The 21,935-nt window shown below is 35.2% G+C and overlaps 1 protein-coding gene and 1 non-coding gene across 2 annotated transcripts; one reads left to right on the top strand and one right to left on the bottom strand.

The window, feature by feature from the left end:
* Nucleotides 1-847: 847 nt before the first annotated feature.
* TRNAS-AGA (transfer RNA serine (anticodon AGA)) lies at nucleotides 848-929 on the bottom strand. Its single transcript has one exon. It is a non-coding gene; the product is annotated as a tRNA-Ser (tRNA).
* Nucleotides 930-1,030: 101 nt separating this feature from the next.
* On the top strand, nucleotides 1,031-11,116 carry LOC132045266 (protein DJ-1 homolog D). The gene is made up of 5 exons (XM_059435823.1): nucleotides 1,031-1,143; nucleotides 1,263-1,379; nucleotides 2,378-2,818; nucleotides 10,070-10,432; nucleotides 10,717-11,116. The coding sequence occupies exons 1-5, from the start codon at nucleotides 1,087-1,089 to the stop codon at nucleotides 10,903-10,905; spliced, it is 1,167 nt and encodes a 388-aa protein (XP_059291806.1). The 5' UTR covers nucleotides 1,031-1,086; the 3' UTR covers nucleotides 10,906-11,116.
* Nucleotides 11,117-21,935: the final 10,819 nt, after the last annotated feature.

The raw sequence follows: 21,935 nt of genomic DNA, 5'->3' as shown, positions 1-21,935 counted from the left end.
CACAATTCTGAAATGTATTATTTTCCTCATTTTTGTTTGTATGTAGTACTAAGATAATGAAGATCTGATTGATTAATCAAACAAGACACCTAGGTAGAATATAGCATGAAGTCATATATGTTTGTCATTACTTACATGACACGGGCTTCTTTGTTTGCAACTTTAAAAATTTATAATGACCAGTGGCGGAGCCAGGATTTTCACTAAGGGGTTCAAAATATGAAAAAGAACGGGATTCAATGTATACTATATATACATAAAGAATAATTTTAACCATATATAAACAGTGTAATTTTCCTTCGAAGGGGGTTCGCAACCCCTTGGTCCTTCCTCCCTCCGCCCTTGATAATGGTCATGTATGATTTGTGAGTAATCCAAAATGACAACTAGGTTGAATATGACATAAAATATCTTAGGTATATCACCGGTGGCAGATTCATGATTTTGGGTATGCGGGTGCTTAACTTTTTTTTAATGTAAAACTATTAATCCTATAGTACAATTGCATAACTATTTGAACATGACGGTGAAATGTGATTATTAGCGGCAAATTGTTGTTTCCTCCCCCTCCTTTTCTTTATTGTATGTGTGGCGAAGTGTTTATTTTTATATGGTTAAAGTTTCCGAGGCGTATCTAAATTTAATAGGGCTTTAATGTCGAGTTTCGGGTATTAGGTGAGAAATTAAAAAAAAAAAAAATCAAAGAATAAAACATGGTTAAGGGAAGATTAGAACTCCATTAATGTTTGCAAACTATATTTGGGATAAAAGAATAAGGTTTTGTGATAAGCTGATGACATCTCTTAACGAAAATATTAACAAAAAGTGAATCTTTAAAAGCATAAATCGTGGACGGCAGGATTCGAACCTGCGCGGGCAAAGCCCACATGATTTCTAGTCATGCCCGATAACCACTCCGGCACGTCCACGTTCATTGGTAGAAGACTCTCCTTTTATTAGTTAATATTATAGCACTATTTTTGTGGAGAACCTTCTACAATTCTACTTGTCGTTTCTAGAGCAACATTTCGTCTTCGGATCAATTCCTGAACCTCTTCCACACACACTCAGATAACTCATTGAAAAATGGCGAATCAGAAAAGGGTTCTCTTATTATGTGGAGATTACGTTGAAGACTACGAAGTAATTTTTTTTTTTTTTAAATAACATTTTTTCGCATTCTTGATTTCTAGACTCTGTGTCTACATGTTAACAATGATTAATGGGTCACTGAATTTACTTTTTGTTTGTTATTTTTTCAGGTGATGGTACCATTTCAAGCTCTACTAGCTTATGGAGTAGCTGTTGATGCAGTTTGTCCTGGAAAGAAAGCTGGTGATATTTGCCGCACTGCTATCCATCAGCTTTCTGGTCATCAGGTCCGTTCTTTTCCTCTATCTTTCATGTTAATTTTAATCTGCATAGTTCTTATAATTGGTATGTAATGTGATTATTTACTAGTGTTTAGAGTAGATTCTTGGTGAAGAGAGGGTTGAAGTTGGTTAACGGTCACCTAAAAAGATAATTAGAGAGGGATAAAGATGATTTATATAGTGGATTCCACCTTGTTTGGGATTGAGGTGGAGTTGAGTATGGTTTGTGAAATGATTTTAATTTTGTTGTTATGTGTGTATCGAGTTGACTTGTGCTGGATTGGATTGATTGTAATGTTTTATTTCACTGTGCTGAGCTCACTCTTATGTTATCTGTTTGAAGATTTGATACCCACAAAGGTTCTTGCTTTATGAATTACTAGAGTATGATTTTTTGAATTTGCAAAGTTCTTACTCATGGTAGTATATTTCTTTAGTAGCTTTTGGGTGGACTTTTAGATGTTTACTAATTATAACTTATCCTTCTGTCTGTGCTTCATTGATTAGTACTAGATTGTGGTTAAAGATTGAAACTTGCTGTGTAATTGTGTTCTTTTATTTTTCTGAGCTTTACTCAATGTTTTCTGTTTAAAGAATGGATACCCATTAATCCAAATCTCAAAAGGTTCGTGCTTTATGAATTGTGAGTTAGAAATCAAGGAAATAAAGGAGCTTTCATTGCTGGTGGGCATAGAAGTTATGATACTGGCATCTTTAATTGCAGTTTTTTAGCTTTAAGCGATTGGATGATGTGTCTCTAAATACAGACCACTTAACTCAGGATAATTTACAGCTGAGGGCAAGAGATGCGGTTGATGAGTTCTTAGTCAAGGAGAGTGATACTTAAACATTCCTTAACCAAATTATTATGTCTATACCCTCTTTTTAAATGTCTTTAAGCAACACGCTAGTACTCTCCTGTTGTTTTATTATAGAATTTGAAATTGTGATGGTATTAATGTTTTTGTGGCGTCAGAGTCTTATTTAATTCAAAATTGTTTCAGACATATTCAGAGTCCCACGGACACAATTTTGCTCTTAATGCAACTTTTGATGAAATCGAGGCTACAAAATATGATGGCTTGGTCATACCAGGAGGACGTGCTCCAGAATATCTGGCCTTGAATGAAGCTGTCGTGGGCTTGGTGAAAAGTTTTGCCAATGCGAAAAAGCCAATTGCCTCTATCTGTCATGGGCAATTGATCCTGGCTGCTGCAGATGTGGTCAGAGGTCGAAAGTGCACAGCTTTTCCTGCTGTGAAGCCAGTACTTCTTGCTGCTGGTGCCCATTGGGTAGAACCAGAAACGATGGCCTCATGTACCGTCGACGGTAATCTCATCACTGGACCTACTTATGACGGGCATCCCGAATTCATCCGACTCTTTGTCAAGGCACTTGGTGGCAGCATAATTGGTTCTGGCAAAAGAATCCTATTTCTATGTGGGGTAAGTAATGACTTGTAGCATTATTTTTTTAAGCTGAGAGAATTTGAAATGCTTATTTTTAAATTGCATTTTACTGGTAAATGGTAGTATATGAATTAGTTGTAATGATTGTGGTATGACTTATGACCTTTGAAACAACTGCTCGTCCCAATTATTGTAGAAGAACAGACATATGTAATCCTCCTAAATCTAGCTGGTTCTGTTGGTATAAAAGTGACAGAAATTTTTCTCCCTATTGAACTTCCTATATGTGCCATAAAAAGATTCTCTCGTTATGTTTATTTGCTAGGTTGTGTCATATTTTGCTCGCCACATGTTGGTGAGGCATCAGATAATCACCTGATATTGTTTGGAATGCCATGCCTGCATAGATAAGAAAGAGCCTCCAGTTTAATCTGTCATCTTAAGTTCGACAATATGGATTGATCACTTATCAAGCTGTTACTTTGTTCTGGTACTGTGTGCTCCTAGTCCCATGGAGGATTTGTTGAAGAAGTGGAGATTTGACTGTCATAGATTCTAGAGATTGATAAGAGCTTTCCGTGATGTATGACTGTGTAAGAGATACATGTAGCTGTCAGAGTATTGTAAAAAGTAGAATGTACGAAGTTTCTGGTGCAATCAACATTTAGGAATTGTAAGGGTGAAGGTAAGTAGGTGTACCTAAGGGTGTGGTCAAATTTACCAGTTTCAGAAAAAAAAAAAAAATTGTGGTCAATGAAGTTGGAATGTACCATGTGAGACTAGGTTCAAATATCAGTAGAGGCAAAAAAAGGTAGCTAATTTCTTCCTGATCCTTCTGAAACAAGATATTTTACTACCTCAATAAATGCCCGAGAGCATTCAATAAATCTTCTCTTCCTCTATCTACCCCAGCCTGGTTCGGTGGTCATGGGGCTTCCCTCTGCCAACAACTGAGAGAAGATATTTCGTTTTTACTCAGTAAACAGATTGATACATGAATTAGTATCAGCAGTTGGAAATGAGTTAGAATTAGTATCAGCAGTTGGAAATGAGTTAGTTACAGTGGAATTCCAAAAGTTAGTTGGTAGTTAGTTGAATTAGCTATTGGTTACTGTTACAATAGTTAGTTAGAGCAAGTTGTTAGAAGTTAGTTAGTTGGTTATGACTTAGATTCAGTTTAGATTAGTAATTCATTCTCTATAAAGCATTGTAATACACTACATGGGAATCATCTATGAAAATACAATACACAAATTCTATTCTACTTCTATTCCATTTTCTCTCTTTCATTTCTATAGCTGATCAACTCGAGTTATCTCTGAATAACTCCTGTATTGGCACAGAATTACTCGAATTGTATTGAATTCCTGCAATTCTACTAACATTGGTATCAGAGCAGTTAGATTCTCGGCATAAATGGCTAAGGGAACTAGATCAAATGGAGATCAAATCCCCACTGAGTCTGCCTTAGAAGGTGGAGATGTGAGGGAAATGTTGCAAAAACTGATGGCAGAAATTGGTACTCTTAGTGGAGAAATGGCATCCTTGAAAAGATTGGATCAAACTGTTGCTCAATTGAAGGAACACATCGAAGGAACTAGGAGTGATGATTCACCTGTGATTAATGGAGTGGGAACTTCAAGAGAAAGGAACTCAAGGGAGAGACCAGTAAATGAAGAAGAAGTTAGGGAGAAACCAACTATGAATTACCAGAATTACCCAGGAATATCTAGGTATTCAAAGTTGGATTTTCCTAAATTCAATGGGGAAGATCTGAAGTCTTGGTTGTTCAAAGTTGATCAATTCTTTGATTTTGACAACATTGCTATGGACAAAAGAGTGGGATTGGCTGCAATTCACATGGAGGGTGAAGCAATACAGTGGCATCAGTCATTTATGAGGTACAGGCAATATACTTCTCCTCCCACCTGGAATGAGTATGTTATGGCACTAGTAGAAAGGTTTGGGGCTGATTATGATGACCCAATGGAAGAAATTAAAAAAATTAAGCAAACTGGGTCTGTGAAAGATTACCAAGCAATTTTTGAAAGTAAATTGACTAGGGTAAATCTCTCTCAAGAAAATGCAATTAGTTGCTTTATTGGAGGCCTTAAAGATGAACTAAACCTTGCTGTGAAATTGACAAATCCAATCACCTTATCTCAGTTGTACAGAACTGCTAGGATGCAAGAAGCATTCTTAACTGCTCAAGCTAAGTTCTATAAACAGTTTCCATATCCAACAACAAATTCTGGACCTAGTTATAAGAGAAGTAGTGATCAGAAATTCCAAAGTAAACCTTTGTTGTCAACACCTACAATTGAAAGTTCTGTAAGCAATAAAGGGTTTACCAGAAGGAGGCTTAGCATAGAAGAAATGAATGATAAGAGAGCACAAGGGCTGTGTTATTTTTGTCCAGAAAAATATGCTCCAGGCCATAAATGTAAAAACTTAAAACAACTTTACTTACTAGAAGTAGAGGAATTGGAGGAAGAACACACCCAACAAGAAGGGGAATTGATGGGTGATGTAGGAATGAAGATGGTAGAAGTGAATCAACCTTTAGAACAGATGGAGATTTCTGTTCATGCATTGAATGGGTCACTAGGGTTCAGGACTCTTAGAGTGACAGGTTATCACTCCAAGAAACCTCTGAATATTTTAGTTGACACTGGCAGTTCACATAATTTCATGGATCCTGAGCTAGCAAAGACTCTAGGATGTACCACCAAGTCAACTACACCTCAAATGGTTACTGCAGCAAATGGTAATATGATCAGAGTGGATAAGGTGTGCCATGTCACATGGTTGCTGCAAGGAGCTGAATTTGCTGCTGATTTCTTACTATTACCATTGGGGTCTTGTGGAGTTGTGTTAGGGGTCCAATGGCTGTTAACTTTGGGTGATATCAAGATGAATTTCAACAAGTTAACTATGGAGTTTTGGTACAAAGGGAGGAAGCATTTACTCAGAGGTGCAGGGAAGCAAATCACTTCTGCTAATGCTGGCAAAATGGAGAAACATTCAGGTAATCAGTCTCAGCTATGCATGATTCAAGTAGTTCCTACCATGTGTACTGAATTATATGCTTTGGAGACTAAAGAAGAGGCAAATACAGACCCTAGAATCTTGGTAGTCATACAGGAATTTAGGGAATTATTTGTAGAACCAACTCAACTGCCACCATCTAGAGGAGTATTTGACCATCGAATTGTGTTGCATAATGGTACTGAACCTATAAACAAGAGACCTTACAGATATCCTTCTGTTAAGAAGGACATTATTGAGAATTTGGTGCAACAAATGTTGGAACAAGGTATTGTTCAACCAAACTGCAGCCCCTTTGCATCACCAGTGGTCTTAGTTGGTAAGAAGGATGGGACTTGGAGATTGTGTGTAGATTATAGGGATCTTAACAAGCACACTGTTAAGAATAAATTCCCTATCCCCATTGTAGAAGATCTACTAGATGAACTTGGCGGTTCTACAATCTTTTCAAAAATTGACTTAAGAGCTGGTTATCACCAACTAAGGATGGTTGAAGAGGACATTCCCAAAACTGCATTCAGAACTCATTCAGGCCATTTTGAGTATTTAGTAATGCCTTTTGGTTTGTCTAATGCACCAGCTACTTTTCAAGGCTTGATGAATACTGTTTTTCAGAAGTTTTTGAGGAAATCAGTGCTTGTATTTTTTGATGATATACTCATTTACAGTAAAACAGTAGAGGATCATTTGTTACATCTTAGAAGTGTTTTTGTTGAGATGAAGAAACATCAACTTCTAGCCAAAGAGAGTAAATGTTTCTTCGGAGTAGCAAGGATTGAATACTTGGGCCATTTTATCACAAAGGATGGGGTTTCTACTAATCCTCAGAAGATCAGTGCTGTTCAGAAGTGGCCCTTACCTTCTACTATCAAGCAACTGAGAGGCTTTATTGGTCTAGCTGGGTACTACAGGAGATTTATTCAAGGATTTGGGATTATTAGCAAACCATTAACTGATCTTTTAAAGAAGGATAGTTTTAAATGGTCTACTCTTGCTACTTCTGCATTTGAGAAGTTGAAAGAAGCACTTACTAAGGCTCCTGTTCTGGCCCTACCTGATGCTAATAAAACTTTTGTATTGGAGACTGATGCTAGTGGATTTGGTATATGTGCTGTATTGATGCAGGAAGGTCACCCTATTGCATTCATTAGTAAGACTTTATCTAATAGACATGCTGCAATGTCTGTTTATGATAGAGAATTACTGGCAATTGTTCATGCAGTTTCCAAATGGTCTCAATATTTGCTTGGCCAGAGATTCATCATAAGAACTGATCAGAAGGCCCTGAAGTTCTTAATGGAGCAAAAGTTACACACAAACTCCCAACTTATGTGGTTAACTAAGCTCATGCCTTTTGATTATGTTATTGAGTATTAAAAAGGGGTTGAGAATAAGGTTGCTGATGCTTTGTCAAGGGTAACTAGTGCTGAGTTACTCACCCTTGTAGTTTCAACAACTAGTTCTCAGCTAATGAGTGATATTGCTCACAGTTGGGAAACAGATGCTGATTTGAAGGCCATTATTGCACAATTACAGGCTGGTCAGGGTCCTACTCACTTCTCATGGGTGCAGAATCAGCTGAGAAGGAAAGGTAAACTTGTGGTTGGTAGAGTACCACAACTGAGGTTTTCCATCATTTCACTATGGCATTGCACTCCTCAAGGTGGTCACTCAGGTGTAGAGGCAACATTGAAAAGGGTGCTTACCTTGTTTTACTGGAAGGGGATAAGAAAAGATACCAAAGTGTTTGTGCAGCAGTGTGACATATGCCAAAGAAACAAAGCTGATCTTGCAGCTTATCCAGGTTTATTACAACCATTGCCTATTCCTGATGTGGTTTGGTCTCAGATTAGCATGGATTTCATTGATGGATTGCCTAAGTCCAAAAGTCATGAGGTTATTTTAGTAGTTGTGGACAGGTTGAGTAAGTATGGTCATTTCATACCTCTCAAACACCCATATTCTGCTCAAACAGTAGCCAAGGCATTTCTAGATAATATTGTCAAACTACATGGTTTTCCTGATGCTATTACTAGTGACAGAGATGCTGTTTTCCTAAGTTCTTTTTGGCAAGAGTTGTTTGCCTTACAAGGAGTACAATTAAATACTTCTACAGCTTACCATCCTCAGTCTGATGGACAAACTGAGGTCTTGAATAGGTGCTTAGAGACCTATCTCAGATGCTCATGTAATGAGAGTGCTACTGATTGGTTTGACTGTCTTCCTATGGCTGAATACTGGTACAATACATCATTTCATAGTGCTATACAGACCACACCATATGAAGCTTTGTATGGTAGACCTCCCCCTCTACACTTGCCATACCTTCCGGGTGAGTCTGATTCAGCTGAAGTGGATAATACCTTGTTGAATAGAGAATTCAAGTTGCAGTTACTGAAGCATCATTTAATGAGGGCTCAACTTAGAATGAAGCAACAAGCTGATTCTCATAGAAGTGACAGAAACTTTGAAGTTGGTGATTGGGTTTATTTCAAGGTTCAACCATATAGGCAGGTGTCTATTGCTACACACCCTTATCATAAACTTGCTGCTAAGTTCTATGGTCCATTTCAGGTTACTAAAAGAGTTGGTCAGGTGGCTTATACTCTCTTGTTACCAGCAACAGTCAAGATTCACCCTACAGTTCATGTGTCCCTGCTTAAGAAGTGTTATGCAGTACCTGCTCAAATTTCTATTCCACCTTCTGTTGATATTGCTGATCCTAATTGCCCTCAACCTGAAGCTATCTTACAAAGGAGGATGGTCAAGCGTGGGAACAAAGCTGTGGCTCAGGTGCTTGTTAAATGGCATGGTTTATCTGCAGACTATGCTACTTGGGAATTTTTCAACAGTCTCAAGACAAGGTTCCCTCAATTCGATCCTTGAGGTCAAGGATCTCTTGATGAGGGGAGTACTGATACATGAATTAGTATCAGCAGTTGGAAATGAGTTAGAATTAGTATTCAGCAGTTGGAAATGAGTTAGTTACAGTGGAATTCCAAAAGTTAGTTGGTAGTTAGTTGAATTAGCTATTGGTTACTGTTACAATAGTTAGTTAGAGCAAGTTGTTAGAAGTTAGTTAGTTGGTTATGACTTAGATTCAGTTTAGATTAGTAATTCATTCTCTATAAAGCATTGTAATACACTACATGGGAATCATCTATGAAAATACAATACACAAATTCTATTCTACTTCTATTCCATTTTCTCTCTTTCATTTCTATAGCTGATCAACTCGAGTTATCTCTGAATAACTCCTGTATTGGCACAGAATTACTCGAATTGTATTGAATTCCTGCAATTCTACTAACACAGATTTGATTAGTCAAAATAGAACCAGACAGATCAAGGTGCAGAAGGCAAGCAGCAACTTCAATCCTTTTAAAAGAGAACCCATAAGCCTTGGTGGATAGAGTTACCCGTTTACCCGATACGTGTGCTGGTGGGAGGTAGCAAGTATGCATAATCTGACCTGATTGCTACTGCTCTCTTTGTGTGCGTGTGTGTAGGCGCGCGCACGTGTGAAGGTCAAAGTTAGGTAGGATGATACAGCCAACAGCTCCCTTCAATTCCTGGTTGGACTGTGTGTTACTTCTCTTCTCCATAATTTACTCAATGTAAATTCTTAAGAATTAGATGTTCTTGGTTTGGTTTACTTACCCAAAAGGGAAAAGAAAAAGAAGATGCTCTTGGTTTGGTCAGTTGTGCGGTCGTGATGTCGGGAGGATGGTAGAGATTATTTATCTGAAAGCCTATTCCTTCCAGAAGTTGTGAGGTTTGCTTTTAACAGGATAGAAAGTTAAAAAAAAAAAAAAAAAAAAAAAAAATCAATTCATGAACTCCCTTATCTTATCTGTACTCCTCTACCAAACTGTTTGCACTATCAGATTAGGTGTGCTGCTTGATTTCTATCATCTTATCTCCCTTGAGTCACTCTTCCCGACTTTATGGACCATGTTTTCATGCTTCCTGTTACTTTATCTAATTGAATCCGTTGGTCTGTGGTGTGGTCTGGGAATTGGATGTCCTGAAAGATGTTCTGCGAACCAGAAGGCTTGAAACTACCATACGAGAGGCTTTATTTTTTTCATTTGAGTCAGCAGCCAGTATCACGGATATGTGTGGATTTCATATTTTGAGTTTTTCTCTCCTGGTCTAAGGCTGTCAAACTTGTATTTGATGACATCTTGTTTAGCAACTAATTTGTATGCCCTCGTGTCTACTTTCTTTGGGGTGTAGGATTTCATGGAAGACTATGAAGTGATGGTTCCTTTTCAGTCCCTCCAAGCTCTTGAATGCCATGTTGATGCTGTTTGCCCCAAGAAGAAAGTCGGTGAGAAATGCCCCACGGCTGTGCATGATTTTGAAGGTGACCAGACTTATAGTGAGAAGCCAGGTCATGATTTTACCCTAAATGCCGATTTTGAAAGTGTGGATCCTTCAACCTACGATGGGCTCGTTATTCCTGGAGGCCGAGCTCCAGAGTATCTTGCCCTGGATGACAGTGTTATTAAGTTGGTAAAGGAATTTATGGAATCCAAGAGACCAGTTGCGTCAATTTGCCATGGCCAACAGATTTTATCTGCTGCTGGTGTTCTCAAGGTAACTCTCTTAACATCATTTAGAATTGCAGTTAAAAAGCTTGGTGCTTGCATGATGTTTCAGTTATTCCAAAGACAGCAAAGTTAACAAAGAGAAAAAGATGAAATGCAATCGATTTCAGGAACTTTATGTACTATCCACAAGTAACTGCAAGGATACTGATACTATGAGAAATTTGATCTCAATAATCTTATGCACTAACTAAAGCTTGTTAATAAAATAGAAACATGCATTGTTCCCTGGTGTGTACGTACTCTAATATGTATCTCATTTAACAACTACAGGGTAAGAAGTGTACTGCATACCCTGCTGTGAAACTTAACGTGGTACTAGGAGGGGGGTCATGGTTAGAACCAGAACCGATAGATCGTTGCTTCACTGACGGAAATCTCGTGACAGGGGCAGCTTGGCCAGGTCATCCTGAGTTTGTTTCTCAGTTTATGGCATTGCTTGGAGTGCATGTAAAATTCTAGGCTACATGTTTGATATGTTTAGCATGTTATGTTTTGTGAGTTCAGATGTATCCAGATAACAGAACAAGAAGTGCTTTTCTAATGTACCTGAACGTTTGCCTGTAAAAGAATCAATAAAACTACTTATGGTTCTCTGCCTTGAAGCACGAACTGTAAGGAACTTTTGACATTGTGCATTCTGAATTAGATTCTTTTAGTTCTTTTAGCTTTACAGAAACCTCTCTTAGGCCTTTAATAGTATTTAAGCGCTTGTAGAAACTATTTAAACCATATCATCTATGGTAAGAAAGAAAGTGGTAATTTTGCAGCTTTGCATATATGTTTCTTGACATAATTTCAGTTTTTTCTTCTAGTACAACGTCACTTGAGGGACATTTTTTGTGTATAATTACATAAAATTGTGAATCCCACTCCTCTCCGTGAGATATGTTTCATTACTCTCATTCGGTAGCAATACCATACATTGGTTAATTATACATAAGAACTGTCGAGACAATAAATGTTATAACATGTTCAAGATTACAATGCAAGTTTAGAAGTCTCATCACCGTTTTTTAAAGTTTTCCTTTCTTTTCACATATCCTGCGAGTTAATTGCATCATATAATTCGAAACATAAGGAATACATAATAGAGGAATATTAACTCCTTTAGAATCCAAAAAAGAGTTACTTCAGCATAACTTTGTCCACTTAGTGGTCGTTTGGTGCATGGCCAAAATTATACCGGGATTATAATCCCGGGACTAATTTATCCCATATCTTGGGACTATTTTATATCATTTGGAGATGGTATAAAATAGTCCCCGTGATAAGTGGTATAAGATAAGGCATATCCCAGCTTATACCATGGGATGCATTTTATATTTTGTTTGGTACAAGATATAAATTTATCCCAGGATAAATTTATACCTTCTACCAAACATGATACAAAAATTAATGCTGGGATATCCCAGCTTATACCTTCTACCAAACGACCCCTTAGAGCCTGTTTGGAATGGCTTATTTCAGGTGCTTTTAAACACTTTTGTAGTGTTTGGATAAGATTAAAAAGTGTTTTTAAGCATTTACTTTTAAGTTAAAATCACAAAAATAAGTCAAAAGCCATAAGTTAGGATTCCTAACTTATGACTTCTGCCCGTTTGGATTGGCTTATAAGTTGCGAAAACAACATAAACACTTAAAGCCATTTTGTACTTAAAATAAGCTCAAAAAAATAATTAGGCCTGTTTGGCTTAGCTTATCTAAAGCGACTTATAAAAAGTTGTTTTTGTTAAGATAACTTCTTTTGTTCTTTAAATTTTGCCCCTCATATTTGCGGTCTTTAAATTTTGCCCTTCATACAGTTCTTTAAGTTTTGCCCTTAGATAAGGTTTGGGTTCGAACCCCGCTCACATAAAATAAAGAAATAATTTCGCAAAGGCAAGGAGTGTCATCTTCATAACTTCCTTAAGGAAAAACTAAAGTTATGCCAAAGGAGGCATAACTTTTCCTCAAAACATAGTTTAGTTATGCCTTATGGAGCAAAACTTTTCCTTAAGGAACTATGCCTTATGTAATGGCTCTTTAATTAAGGCATAACCAAAAGTATGCCTTAACTAAAAGTGTGCCTTGAAAAGTTTTAAAAAAAAAAAAAATGTCTCAAGGCAAGTCGCTCTCCGCATAACTTGAAAAACTAAAGTTATGCGGAGGAGGCATAATTTAGTTTTGCCTTATGGGGCAAAACTTTTCCTTATCGAATTATGCCTTATTCTTTTAATTAAGATAACCAAAAAGTATGCCTTAACTAAAAGTGTGCCTTGAAAAGTTAAAAAAAAAAAAAAAAAAATGTCTCAAGGCAAAGTCTCGTCCTGATAACTTCCCTGAAGACAAAAACTAAAGTTATGCCGAGGGGGCATAACTTTTCCTCAAGGTATAATTTAGTTTTGCCTTATGGGGCAAAATTTTTCCTTAAGGAACTATGCCTTATTGGCATATTTTTAATTAAGGCATAACCAAAAGTATGCCTTAACTAAAAGTGTGCCTTTAAAAGTTAAAAAAAAAAAAAAAAAAAAAATGTCTCAAGGCATAGTACTTTTTCCGCATAACTTCCTTAAGGAAAACTAAAGTTATGCCGGAGGGAATAACTTTTCCTCAAGGCATAATTTAGTTTTGCCTTATGGGGCAAAATTTTTCCTTAAGGAACTATGCCTTATGGGGTATACATTTAATTAAGGCATAACCAAAAGATGCCTTAACTAAAAGTGTGCCTTGAAAAGTTAAAAAAAAAAAAAAAATGTCTCAAGGCAAAGTCTTCCGCATAACTTTGGTTTTTCCCATGTGGCATCTATGTGGCGGATCCGGCACTACCTCACCCTTGCTTGCGAAATTATTTTTTTATTTTATGCCGAACGGGGTTCGAACCTAGAACCCGTGGATCGTGTGGTGCAAAACTTAAAGAACACAAATATGAAAAAGAAAATTTAAAGATACCCCAAAAAGAAGGGCAATCCGAAAAATTGTTTTCATTTGTAGTTGAGACCGCTTTTGCCCCATCCAAATGCTCTTATTTTTTCTTATATTATAAGCAGTAAGTTATAAGCCTATCCAAACTGGCTCTTACATGTTAGTAGAATTTTCAGAGTAGTTGAATCAAATACCTCGTCCATAAAGTAAATCATTACATCATCTCTAAAAAAGGATCATTTAATTATTAACAATATTCCGAGACAATAAAATTGATAACGAGGAGAAGGTTCTTTGTGATTTCCAAGCAAATATGCATTTCACGCACTTAATCCATTGAGTGTAGTCAAAGATAATTGGATATTATTAAGACTTTTTTAACTTTTATTATAATATAATATAATGCCACAACTGAGCAATTATATTCTATGTTCTGCTTGTCCTACCTTAAGTACCAATTTTTTTTTTTTTTTTTCAGAAAACAATTTCAAGAAAATTGGCCAAAGTCATGGTTATTCTACATGGTTAGAATCCAAGAAGATGAGCTCCTAAAAGAGATATACTACATAATGGAGAACGTGAGCCTGTTAGGTCAAGGACTCAGCAAATTTTTGTCCAGACGTAGCTACAAGTTGTCAGCAAAACTTTCGATAGTGTGAGTCAATTTGGCAAGCTGATAACGAGAATTACTGAGGAGTTAATTCTTGTTATATTGATTTGATAATAGCTGTCAAGGCGATTTTTTTTTACACTATCAAAAAATTTCAATATGCTAATCGGAAAAAAAACAATGCGTAATTTTTTGAGAGTTTTTATACATACGAGGACGGTTCATGTAATTAAGTATATCGATTTCCTACTTGTGCAAAGGAATTATCTATTGACAACTTGGACAACTTATAATACTTGAAGGGAAGTTAAGAAAGAAAATGATGACGAATCTTTTTTCTTATCTCACGAGCTTGTTTAGATTCTACGGTTTTTTTTTTTCTATTATATAGAAAGGTGAAGATGGCCGTCCAAGGGCAGAAATGCAGGTCGTCCAAGGCCAGAAATGTAATTTCAATCAATTACAAAAGTGCTCTGCCTCTGCCTCTGCCTCTGCCTCATGTGATCAGTGGCAGTTTCATTTAGTTGCAACCAAGGAAATTATAGACATTTCATAAATATTCCTGCATGGGTTACTTATATTGCTACAGTTTCAAAGGTTATAGCCTGTTTGATCAAGCTTCTAAAAACAACTTATTTAACAATTTGTGTTTGGCCAAACAGGCTATAAGCTTTGAAACTGTAGCAATATAAGTAACCCATGCAGCTTTGAAACTTATATTGCTACAGTTTCATAAACAGCTGTTTTTAGAAGCTTCTAAATGTACTTTTGGTTAAAAACAATTTGTGTTTGACCAATTAATTTAAAAAGTACTTTTGAGCAGCAATTAGTGTTTGGCAAAGCTTTTAAAAAGTGTTTTTATGTGTATTTTTTTCAAAAGTTCTTTTCAAAAAAATGCTTTTAGACAAAACCTATTTTTTGTAGCTTCTGAAAAACTGCTTCTGCTACTCCACAAAAGCACTTATTTTCTCCCAAAAGCTTGGCCAAACACCTCACTTTTTTTAAAATAAACACTTATTAAAAAAATAAGTACTTTTGGGGGGAAAATAAGCTTGGCCAAAATGGCAGTTAGTCATAAATGTCTAATGACAAAATAACCAGGCATCTTTTCCTAAATGACGAGTGGGTCCAATTGATGGGACATCTCAAGTGGCCCCATATTTTCTCCAAACTCTCGTAAAATGCTTTGCGCAGTGAGTGCTGATTAATGATCTTTTCATGGGTATTGCACTCCGTTCAATTGTTTATACTTCCTTCGTCCTAAAAAGATTATCTTAATTTGACTTGACATAAAGTTTAAAAAATAAAGAAAGACTTTTAAAATGTGTGGTCCAAAATAAGCCTTAGATATTTATGTGGCTGTAAATTATCTCATAAAGTTAAATTATTTCTAAATATAGAAAAGTGCCAATCTTTTCGGGACAGACTAAAAAGGAAAGGAAAACAATCTTTTTGGGATGGAGGGAATAATTTTTTATGTAGTTGAAGTTTTAATTTTGTTGTTATGCCAATGAAATTGTCTTCAGAAGTGCCAATGATGTATTTGCACGTATTATCTTGATATTAAAAAAAAAAGGGTTAAAAATATCCCTATACTTTATTTTAATGACTAAAAATGTCCTCCGCTATAATTTTGAGTTATTTATACCCCGTCTTTATGAAAGTTAGCAAATATACCCTTTATTTGATGAAAATCCCCAAATTAATTCAAATAGCCCGATTTCATAAAAAAATAATCACTCCCCTGTTTTACCCTTCATAGGAAGAATGAGTTATTTTAGAAGGTGGGTCGGGGCGGGTAAAATATGGGAATGAGTTTTTTTTTTTTTTTTTTTTTTTTTTTTTTTTTTTTTGTGTGTGTGTGTGTGTGTGTGTAAAATCGGGTTATTTAGATCAAATTGGGAATTTTCGTCAAATGAAGGGTATGTTTACTCCTCTCGATAAAAAAAAAGAGTTCACTTAGCCTTTTTTTCTTGGATAAAAAAAAGAGTTCACTTAGCAAATCAAGAAAGAATTAACCTTATTTTTTCATATTTGCCCCTATTAAGTGTTATATGATCAAATCCCAATGCCTATTTAATTAGGGGTAGTTTAGTCAAATTACCTATTTTTGCCTAGGAGTTATATTTTCTTAAGTGGTGTGTAAATGGTTAAATGGACTCTTTTTTTTTAATCCAGAACGAATAACTTTTATAACGTCAGGGACATGAATGACCCAAAATTATAATAGATGATATTTTTAGACTTAAGGGACATTTTTGAACCTTTTCCCAAAAACAAAATGTCTTAGAAAGTGTAGAATTAAGGGAAAAGGACACTGTTGTCCACTCAGCTAAACAAATTCCACATTTAACCACTATTTGGGCTTAATACCATTAGGTGTCCGGTCGGCCCAAATTAATGCCAAAAAATGGCCGGTTGGCCCAAAATAATGTAAGGCTTAGTTTGGCCAACGACAAAATGTAATGCTTAAAAAAAAAAAGACTTTTTGTGGCGACTAAGTCGCCACTAAAGGGCGCTACGAAGATATATACATATGTTGGAATTATTATACACTTTATATACAAGAATTGTACGATATACATATCTTTAATTAATCATATATTTATTATATATAAATTATACGTTAATTATACATTTATTATACACATATTATACAATAATGATACGTATTATATACCATAATGATACGGTTTCTATAATACATTTTTTTACGTATGGTACACTTTCTATACAAGAGTGATACATATTATATACACATCTGATACATATATATATATATATATATATATATATATATATATATATATATACACTTTCTATACAAAAATGATACAATTTTCTATACTATAAATCACCTCGTGTTACACATTATTGACACAAATGATACATATTATATACAAAATGATACATACTTTAGTGATTCATACTTTATACGGTATTTAACATTACGGATAATGGCGATACATATTTTATACACAAATGACACATATTATATATAAAAATCGCCTCAAATATTTTTGTGTTTGGGTTTTTATTTGAAAATTATCTTATTTAAATTTTGGCTAATGAATGAAATTAAGTTAGTGGGTATAATTTGAATTTAGGAGAACTTTAATCACCGAATGGAATTAGTTTTACCCAACCGGCCATATGTGTCCTTTCTCGAAAAAATAAGTAATTTTTACTTGGCATAGCTTACTATGTTACATATTTATGGAACATAACTATACTTTTTAATAATTAAGTTTAGTAGCTATAATATTATATTTTTACAACTTATAGCTACCCACTTTTCTACCAATTAACTTACCACTCCCCACACCCCTATTTTTTAGCTGCACACTTTCTCTCTCTCCCCTTTTCCTAAATATACGTTTCTAACTCCCATCTCCCCTAATTTCGTGCTTTTCAAATCAGTTTCTGATTTCTTTCACTATCTTTTTTTACTCTGTATTAACTGCTCATTAATTTCTCCCTTTTCCTTTTTAATCTAAAATTTTTCCCTCCCTCTCCTAATCTACTTTTGCTCAACATAAACCCTACTCGCCTCCCTCATTGCGGACCTTCCAATTTTGGAGCTGTCGATTCTCTTCTGGTATGGCGTTTTTTCTCTTCTTCATTATTTACTTACATATCCTATTTCATATTGAAATATTAGGGTACTATTAGCTCTATGATGTGAAGGATTATATTGCTATTAATTTGGAAATTTCTTCTTACAAAATCGATTGATTGCATATTAGAGTATTATGGGTTGCTGCTTAATTTGGGTCTAATTGGTATTTACTCAAATACACAATAAGATTTGTAGTTCATAACTGAATTTGATGATGAGTTACTGTTTAAATTGAGTTTAATTGGTAAAAATCAGAAGCATTGGAGTTTAATTGCAGGGCTTTTCCAATTTTTTTTGTTTTGGAAATTCCAGTTTTCAGGTCAGGTAGTGGAAAAGGAACTCACGACCGAAGATTATAAAAATTTTTGGGTTCGAACACATAAATGTTGGAGATCTGTTGAGGAAGGAGATGTATTTTCACTTTACCAGATATGTGTTTTACTTGTATTTTAAGTATATTTTTATCGTATTTTTCGATGAACTTTAGTTAATTCCCGTTTTTTCAATTCACCAGATCTATATTTTGCATACTTTTTAATTATATTTTTGTCGTATTTTTTATTATTTCAATTAGTTTGTGTTTTGAACTTCAGTTTATTCCTGTTTTTTCAATTCACCAGATCTGTATTTTTATCATTATAGAAAGAACAAGGAAGGACTGGATCCTGCGGATGCCGAACTTCGGTTACATTTAGGAGTTACAGCCGTATCCGACAAAAACTAGTTCTACTTGTTGTCTATGGATGGGCAAATTTGAATTCGATGAGGTTTTGATGTCTTTCTCGCTTGTTACTTAAGTTTTTTATGTTTTATAATAGAATTACATTGTGATGTATCTAGAGTATATTTTTACTATATTTGACATATATATATAGATCACAATTTTGTACTTACATTAAGACTGTATTGTATTTTAAAAATATTTTCATCATTATATTTGCACTATATTTAATATAGAGCCATTATTTTATTAGGGGTGTGGAGTACTGATTATGTATACAGAATTGTATTTTTGCTATATTCAAGAGTATATTTCACTATATTTAATATATATACAGCAATAGTTTTATTGAACATAGTATTGATTATAGTCACTGAATTGATGTTTTTACAGCATATTGACGTTATTTTCTACTACCTACGCAAGAAGGGGAAGTATCACAATAACAACAATTATAGATTCACCAACATACAACCGTATTTTTCACACTTTAGTTGCTTTAAGAAATTTACAAATCTTGGAAAATCCCGATTCATCCACATGCGTCGCCAGTAAGGAAGATGAACTGTGTGAGTACATTAACGGGCACAGGCTGTTGGCTAATGTACCATGGTATACTGTTGACAACGTACTAATTCCTGTCAACGTAAAAGAGGAAAATCACTGGATTTTGGTTGTGATATCTTTCACTGACAGGTGTGCTCTCATCCTTTGAAAAAATCATTCATTTTTCTACAAAATTTATATGTTTGTCTTTTTCGTATTTTTTCTCTTCCAACAAAAAACACAATAAATACATCTATTTTTTTCTTGGGTTTTGATCAGTGAAGTTTTTGATCATTTTTTTCAGGGATTGTGGTGTGTATGTGGCAGCCTTTGCTGAATACTTGAGCTTAACTGAAGTCATCTCAACCGAATTCGATGCAAAGTGGCACCGTATGAGAAACGGTGCCCTTTTATGCGGCTATGCATGGGATAAGTCAAATAACAATGCATCAAGTGATAACGAGCAGCCTCCAAGACCAATTAGACCGGCAGTTGATTACGATGCAGTTGATAAAGAGGATCTTGATTAGGCCACCAAGTCTTTTGTGTTTTTGATTTTCATGTTGAACAATAGCGTAGTTGGTTTGCGACTTTTGTTGCTGTTTTTTCATTTTGGACATATCGTTTCATGTGCAGTAATGTTTTTTAGGATGATTAATGTTGAACACCACCTTATGGTTTTTATATTGTTGTTTCTTTCAAGTATGTTATTTTTTCAATGTATAAATTCCATTTTCATTTTACGTGAAATGTATTCATTTAACAAAGTAGTATATCTAACCGCTAAATACGATTGAATATACATAAAATATATCCGAGATATATTCCATAAGTCCATTTTTAATGTACAAGTGTGTTACGTGGTTAAAATTTCATCTAAATACACTTCAAATATATGTAAAAAATATATGAAATATATTTAACAAGAAACCGTAATAAGATTTATCTACCGAGATCGTAGGACAAAATGCAACTAAAATATAACCCAAATATATACGAAATACAAATATTAAAGCATAATTCCAAAACAAAAGGCCAAATCAGTTTACATAGAGTAGTCTTTCCAAATCCCATTAAACCACCAATATAGCATAACATCTAAAATCATCGGATGTTCAACCATGTGAAATACAATCATACTAAAATAACAGAAATTTAAAGTAGAATTGTCTTAACAAATAAAATTAAAATGGACTTATTTATTCTTCTTATTGAGGGCGGATTATCACACGAACGCTGTTATGACTAAGACGTCCACATTTACCGCAAGCATTCCCACGTTTACCAATCATCAACTCCCCGTAATGGCTTGTCCCTCTTCTTTTTTGGCCTCCTGGGGGTCTCTTATAGATCGGTGGCATAACAACTTCATCTCGATATACTTTTAGGAACATTCCACTCGGACTCATCGGAAAGAGGATCAACTCGGCACATCATATGTGTTTCAATCATTTCGGCTTGAATAATTCCGAAGAATATGCATCGGCGGTCAAATTTTTATTCTTCAATACTCGCCCATGCATGAGAACACGTATCTCGTCCGGTTGGAACATCCTGCAGCTGCAAGTTTTCTTCTTCCAATCGATTATGAAACGCCTCGATCCATCATTCACTGTGTAAACATATTCAGTTGACGCTTCAACCTGAGAACCAATTAACCAATAAACAAGTATTAACCTAAGCAGTTTTACCATATTGGGAATATAGATAAATATACATTAGATATAGTAAAATATAGAACCCTCATTCGTATTGATTTGTACTCGTTGATCGACAACATCTCTTGATACCGCCTCATCAGTGTTGTGAATGTATAGGTACCATTTTTTCTATTTGTGCAATTCCATCTACCAAACATCTTCCTCACTTCTTCAAGGAAATCAAAAATATGTAACTCTCTTGCAAAGAACAGCTTTTCCATTAATACATTCGGCTATATTCGAAGTCATTGCCCATCCTCTGTTAATAGGTGAATAAAGCCTAAACCATTTATCCCTTCCAGCATCTTCTAGGTATCGTTTTACCCGAATATCAACATTCCCAATCTTCTCCATCAATTTATCGAACTCATCCTGGCTATATGCCTTCGCCAGTGAATAAAATATAGGACTCAACACCTCACTGTTTGTTGTGTATTGCTTTGTCACATTTTTCCACAAATGCCATATACAAGCCAAATGAGGAACAGAGGATACACCTTAGAAGCTATGTGTATTATGCTTTCATGTCGGTCGGACACGACACATATTTTTCCTTACACCATAAGCTTACTTGAACAGGTTCAAAGAACCACGTCCGGGACTTATTATTCTCGAATCTATCACACCATACGCTAGTGGTAGGATATTACCTACAAAAGTCAGTGCATATTTATAATATATTCAACACATATTCTAACTGAATTTTGATCTCACAATGTGTTTTTAGCAACATTATTGTTAAAACAACAATATATATTTATAATATATTCATCACATATTTACAGTGTATTTCAGCATATATTATTCACAAATTAACACCAGCAATATATGCAGAGTATGTTTTTAGCAGCTTTATTTGCAAATCAATAGCATATTGTTGTATTTATAAAAAAAAAAGTTAAAGAATAGAATTACACATACCTGCTCCATCCAAAGTACTTGCCGACACAAATGTACCATTATACGTTGATTTAAGGTGTGCACCATCCACTACAACTATTGGTCTACAACACTCGAATCCCTTTATGAATGCTTTAAGTGCTACAAACAAATACATAAACTCATTTTCTGGTGATTTATGCATTTTAACAAGCGATCCAGGATACGTTTTATCAAGGATGTATATATACGTCGGCAACTTCTTGTATGAATCAGCTGGGTCACCTCTGAAATCTTTTATAGCCTTCTCTCTAGCTCTCCATGGCATCATATAAGAAACATTTACGCCAAATTCATTTTTGACATCGTCTTTTATATCCCCAGGTGTGACCTTCCTTTTATGGTTAGTAATTTTCGCCTTGACAACCGCTTCTCCAATAAACCAACTTGTTGCTTGTCGTTGCGAATACACCTTGTCCTTCAACGGACATGTATGTTTGTCATCGAAAAATC

This window comes from Lycium ferocissimum, unplaced genomic scaffold (genome assembly GCF_029784015.1).
Source record: "Lycium ferocissimum isolate CSIRO_LF1 unplaced genomic scaffold, AGI_CSIRO_Lferr_CH_V1 ctg638, whole genome shotgun sequence".
Lineage (NCBI taxonomy): Eukaryota > Viridiplantae > Streptophyta > Magnoliopsida > Solanales > Solanaceae > Lycium > Lycium ferocissimum.
This window is presented reverse-complemented; position numbering and strand designations above follow the sequence as displayed.